At 43.6% G+C, this 6,067-nt stretch overlaps 1 protein-coding gene across 1 annotated transcript; it reads right to left on the bottom strand.

Moving 5' to 3' along the window:
* Window positions 1-3,511: 3,511 nt before the first annotated feature.
* sox3 (SRY-box transcription factor 3) lies at window positions 3,512-5,767 on the bottom strand. The gene has a single exon (XM_088989803.1). The coding sequence runs from the start codon at window positions 5,584-5,586 to the stop codon at window positions 4,618-4,620; it is 969 nt and encodes a 322-aa protein (XP_088845929.1). The 5' UTR covers window positions 5,587-5,767; the 3' UTR covers window positions 3,512-4,617.
* Between the last annotated feature and the right edge of the window lie 300 nt (window positions 5,768-6,067).

Raw genomic sequence — 6,067 nt, forward strand, 5'->3', positions numbered from 1 at the left:
ATCCCCGCAAAATTTATGGTCAAGAGGACCCAGGCATCCACAAGATCTTTTAAATTCAATCTGATCAATGACAAAATCTTGCTTTCGAATTATGTACCGTATTTTCCGGGGTATCAGGCAAACCGGAGTATAAACTGCAAACCCAATTAATGGTACATTTTCAAACTTTTTCCACATATGAGGCGCACCGGACTACAACGCGCACCTTCAATGAATGAAAAAACCTTTCCAAATATAATATATAAATCAAGTTTTCAGAATATAAGGCACACCACATTATAAGGCGCTACAGTAGAGGCTGGCGTTATACATGACTTCTTCTACAGCGGGAAATGGAATGGATGGCTGCTGACAGTCGTTGCGAGACCTGTTGTGGTTTGATATTACTTCACTTATAAGGTGCACCGGTGTGTAAGGCGTAGTGTCATCTTTTGAAGAAAATTAAGGCTTTTGGGTGTGCCTTATGCACTGGAAAATACAGTAATTGCGCATGGATGTGACATGGCCGTACCTCTGAGTGAGAACCCCCCTCCCCCAACACTTCCTCCACCTCCCCAATAGTTATACAGTGGTCATGATGTTGTGATTACATTAGTTTTGAGATGATATTGACGATACTTCATTCAATAAAGAAATTCTGACAATAAGTCAGTATTTTCATCACACAATGTGTGAATATAATACAATACATATTGATTTATAAAGCACTTTAACAACAGCTGAAGCTGCAACAAAACGCATCATCCACCACGCATATCCGCAGACCGCCAAATCTGTCTCCCTCAAATCCGCCAAAATTGCATTACATCACCTGCATCACCATCGAGACCGGCTTTTAGGTCATCTAAAATGTCGTCTATTTTTTCCTCACCAATTTCACAGGTACGCCAAGGGAGTGGAATAGAAACTTTGGTCTCCCAAAACGCCCAGTGGCGTGCTAGCATGTCTACCAAATTCACAAACATACTCCGCAAGGCATGCCCTGGCACGAAAAAGGAAATCCACACATTTTTACACCAAGTGCAAACTATTTTCTGTGGCCAAAGTGAGTGGTGCGAAGTGCGGCCTTGTGCGTTGGAAGACCCATTATAGTCTATTAAATGTTTTTTTTTCCTTGTTTGTTTGTTGTTTTTACTTGAAGATGGTTTCGCGAGAGTGGCTGCCTTTACAGCAGCTCCTGTATTTTGTTTTTTTACTTCGTCCTTTCCTCTCCTCTTCCTTTCATCACTTTGCTGCTGTGAAATGTAAATTTCTCCACTGTGAGACTAATAAAGGCTAATCCAATCCAATCATGTTCCCAAACATCAGACACGACTTGCACCAAAATGACGATGCAACAGTTTTTACACCAAGGGCACGGTGGCATGTATACCAAAATAGAGCCATATGCCAGTAATGTTAAAGCACATTTAAGTGGAATCAAAAACCTGCAATGTCAATCTAGATTAGACACAAAACCGATCCCTGTAAACCAAAGTACATTTAATTTGGATCGAAACCCTGTAATTTAAAACCAGTTTTTATTTGCCATCTGTATATTATCATGTTATATTTGATTGAGATGTGATCATGTTACGTAAAAAAAACAGCTTTGTTTCAAATCAGATTCTTGTTACATCGATCTGAATTTGATTCGGAAACAATCCTTGTAAATCAAAGAAGATTCAATTTGGATCAAAACCCTGTAATTTCAAACCAGATTTTTATTTGCCATTTGAATCATATCATGTTAAATTTGATTTGGATTTCATCCTGTAATGTCAAATCAGATTTGTTTCAAATTGGATTCTTGTTTCAGCTAACCAGATTTGATTCGGAACCGATCCCTGTAAAACAGAGTAGATTCAATTTGGATCGAAATCATGTCATTTCAAACCAGATTTTTATTTGCCATTTGAACCCTATCATGTTAAATTTCATTTGGATCCAATCATATAACGTCAAACCACATTTATTTAAAATTGGATTCTTTTTACATCAAACCGGATTAGATTCGGACCAGACGTTGACAATGTTGAATCAGATTTGATCGAAATGATGCGAAAAAAGATTCAATTCGCATCCAATCCATTTCATGTCTAAAGTGATCTGATTTGAATGCCGACTAATAAAGTTGGATTGGATTAGCCTTTATTAGTCTCGCAGTGGAGAAATGTACATTTCGCAGCAGCAAAATTCTGAAAGGATTTTATAGGAGATATTAAAGATTTTAAAGGAAATTATATATGTTGCTAGATGCCCCCCCCCCCCCCCCACACACACACACACACACACTCAATGTGACCCCGGAGCATGTTTCTGCGAGACACTGTAACAGTTCTTGGGAGGTTCACTCTTCAGGTACACATCAAACCATAACTGACACACAAATACTTATGAGGTCAAAGAGCAAAGGATGAGACAAGCTTCTTAACTACCACCCCCCCAAAAAAATCTAAACTCAGAGTTTGATTAGGTGACGGGCGGCTGCTGGCACACTAGTTGATTTAAGAACAACTCGGGCCAGTGAATGCAGGGAGGTCCGGATAATCTGCCGCTCCACAAAGGTGCGCGGGGGCTAATCCCAGCTGCTGTGCTCAGTTTGTGGATCAAGTCGTCCCATAAAGGAGAGTGTGGGAAGGCCAGCGGGAACCCCACTCGCTTCCCCCAACTGCAAAAAAAAAAAACACTTTGGTGGCCGCTGCTGACTTGTGCCAAAATACATGACAACAGCAATCGCCGTGTCGCCCTTAAACTACATTCAAGCCATTTTTGGAACCGAAGCGACCATGCGTTTCTATTGATGGTTTTCCACATATGCAGACTAAAGGATTTCTGCTTTGATTCTTTCTGATTAAAATTACACAAGAAGTGACATATTCAATCTATGTCCTATCACATTCAAGTGACAATTTTTATGAGGCACCTGCTGTGTGTAACTTAGAAAGTTCTGATAGTCAATGCAAGCGTGACCGCTTGAGTCATTTTTTAAGGTTTTCGGCAACCAAGAATGAAAAAACTAATTCAACAAACAAGTGTTTGTTGTTTTGCGTGTTATGACTTGGACAACTCAAAAAAATAAATAAAATAAAACAATATTCACATTTGGCAATTATTTTTGTGTGTATGTGTATTGATTGCTATTGTCACCTCAAGTTAAAATCGAAGAATGCAGTTATAATAATGCTATGTGAGCTATGAATTTGTCTTAGAGACTTTGGCAAAATAGTTTTAATAACTCATTTCATCTTCAGTACTGTAAAAATATATATTTTTTTGTGATTACAATACACCATTTAAAAGGTAATCAGCTTGTAAAGTCTGTCTCTGTGGACCATGTCATATCAAAATATCTAATGCCGTGATTGATAAATGTCGATTTTGTCCTTGGAGGGGTTCAAAGCATAAAGCATTTGGCGTTGTATCTGTGAAATGAATGCTGTAATTGGAAAATAAATTAGTTTCCAGGATTAGAAAAAAACACCAGCAGTCCACATTTTAGATTCAATATAAAAACCAAGGGTCTCAAATGTGTGTTTCATACAAATTTATTCAGCATTTGAGCATAGAGGATGGTCTTCAAACATGTAGAAAGGTCAGTTTAAATTAAAAAAAAAAAACTCTCACTCCAGAAAATGAGTGAACTTGACACTGCCCAAAAAAAAGAAGAGAAAAAAATACAAACAAGACACTAACCGTCACAGAAATGTACAAAAATGTGAACATACAGTATCTTCCACTTGACAAAACATTGGGCTCCAAAGCTAAAAGAAGAGGAACTATAAATAAAACGTGCGCTTGCGACCAGCACAGTCTTAATATTACATTTGAAACTGAAAAAGGTGGGAAAAAAAAAACACTGTTGTGGGCTGACAGGCCAAAAAGAAAAAGGTCTACAAGTTTGGACAGCTGACATTCTACAAATGAAGTGTAAACATTTTTTGTCTGAACTAAACCAGCCTCTTCATGAGGCCACTTGCCTTTTCACGCAGATGAAAATGTGGCATCATTTAATATATAGAAGCCCAATTCTTCTCTTTATCACTATGGTTGCTTATACTCATTGTGATCATTTAAAAAAACTGACTTTCCTCTTTTTTTTTTTTTTGCAATACGATTTAGTCTGGTGCACTCCATGTCAGTCCGAAAGGGCACAAGAACCCCAAAAATATTGCGTGTGTGAAAAGTAATTTTGTTTCCCGCGGGTATGTCAAACTCAAATTTTTGCTGCAGGCAACTTAAAAAAATATCATCAGATCGTTGTATTTTTACATATAGACAAATGCTGCTATTTTTTAATAAAACAATTTAGAAATGAGCTGTTTTAGTCAACCTTTTAAACCGCCCCACACTGATTTATTTTTAACACAGCAGCTAAAAGGGTGCGGGGGTGCTAGGGTTATGTGAAGAAGTCATTTGGTTGAAAAAATCATTCGCAAAACCAGTTCAAGGGAAGGAAAACGAAATTTCAGTGCAGGTCCAAGTCAACGTTTTGTGTACTTGACATGCCTGTCTTGGCCCCTAAGGCCTCGAGTTTGACACCCTCGCTTCACGGCAACCAACGTTCAAGTATCCAAGTACTTTTTTGTAGTTTGTTTTTGAATTGGGAAAAGTCTTGATTTTCTCGTCAGGACTCACTCAGATGTGCGTGAGCGGAAGTGTCCCATTGACGCCCGTCCCGGCGCTCTGGTAGTGGGGGTGCACACTGTGTAACCGGCTGCCCTGCAAGGCCGAGTGCTCCGCGCTGTCCCCGCCGGGCGGCAGGTACATGCTGATCATGTCCCTCAGGTCCCCCAGGCAGGCCCGCTGGGAGTGCGACGTGATGGCGGGCGGCGGCGAGCTGGGCTCGCTCTTGCACATGGAGCCCAAGCCCACCATGGACGGGTTGGGGTTCCCCGCGGCCCCGCCGGCGGCGGCAGCGGCGGCGGCTGCGCTGACCACGGCGGCCTGCGGCGTGCCGTACGCCGCCGGGGACATGCTGTACGTGGAGGCCGCGCTCATGTAGCTCTGCGCCGTACTCATCATGGGGTATTGCAGCGAGGCCATGTCGTAGCGATGCATCTGCTGGATCTGAGGACCGCTCATGCCGTGGTGCTGCGGGTAGGCCAGCTGCTCCTGCATCAGCGAGTAGGCGCCGTTGCTCCAGCCGTTCATGTGCGCGTAGCCGTCCATCCGCTGGCCCACTTGCACCGGGTTGGCCACCGCCGCGCCCCCTGGCGCCAGGAGCCCCCCGGACAGCGAGTACTTGTCTTTCTTCAGCAGGGTCTTGGTCTTCCGGCGCGGTCGGTACTTGTAATCGGGGTGCTCCTTCATGTGCATGGCGCGCAGCCGCTTGGCCTCGTCGATGAACGGCCGCTTCTCGGCGTCCGTTAGCAGCTTCCAGTCGGCGCCCAGGCGCTTGCTGATTTCGGAGTTGTGCATCTTGGGGTTCTCCTGGGCCATTTTACGCCGCTGGCCGCGAGACCACACCATGAAGGCGTTCATGGGGCGCTTGACGCGCTCCTGGTCGCTCACTCCACCGCCGCCGCCCTTGGAGCCCGGTGTCGAGCCAGAGTTGGGCGGAGGGGGCAGCGGGGACTTGATCTCCGTCTCCATCATGTTGTACATGGCTGATCCGGGACGGCTGCGCGCTCTCGCGGCAAAATACCACCAACGACAACAATAAAAGTTGGGCAAAGTGCGCCCAAAGTCAAAGAAAAGTTTTAGTCTCCGGAAAGAGGAGTGGAAAAGTCGTCGTGCAGGTGCTCCTCGGCTCTCAACACAAGTGCGCAAACTTGTTGGCCAAGCCCCGCGTGTTATTTGGCCAGGACCGGGAGACATGTGATGGAGCAACGGGCAGCCAATCACAGGGAGCCTCCCACCACAGCAGCGCGACAGCCAATCAGAAAGCCACTTGGAAGGAGGTTTAAAAAAGGTGGCAATTTGGCGACTTGGCAACATTTTGCCAACGCAGTTTGGCAAAAGATACCAAATTATAAATTGCACTCATGACAAAATCAACTAAGATTTTTTTTGTTCTTAAAAGAACACATAAACTGAGCACCCTCCCAAATGTTTGGTCTTTTTGTGAAGGGCTTGTCTAAATGCT

Source organism: Hippocampus bargibanti, linkage group LG02, assembly GCF_051943395.1.
Source record: "Hippocampus bargibanti isolate YZ-2025 linkage group LG02, ASM5194339v1, whole genome shotgun sequence".
Taxonomy (NCBI): Eukaryota; Metazoa; Chordata; class Actinopteri; order Syngnathiformes; family Syngnathidae; genus Hippocampus; species Hippocampus bargibanti.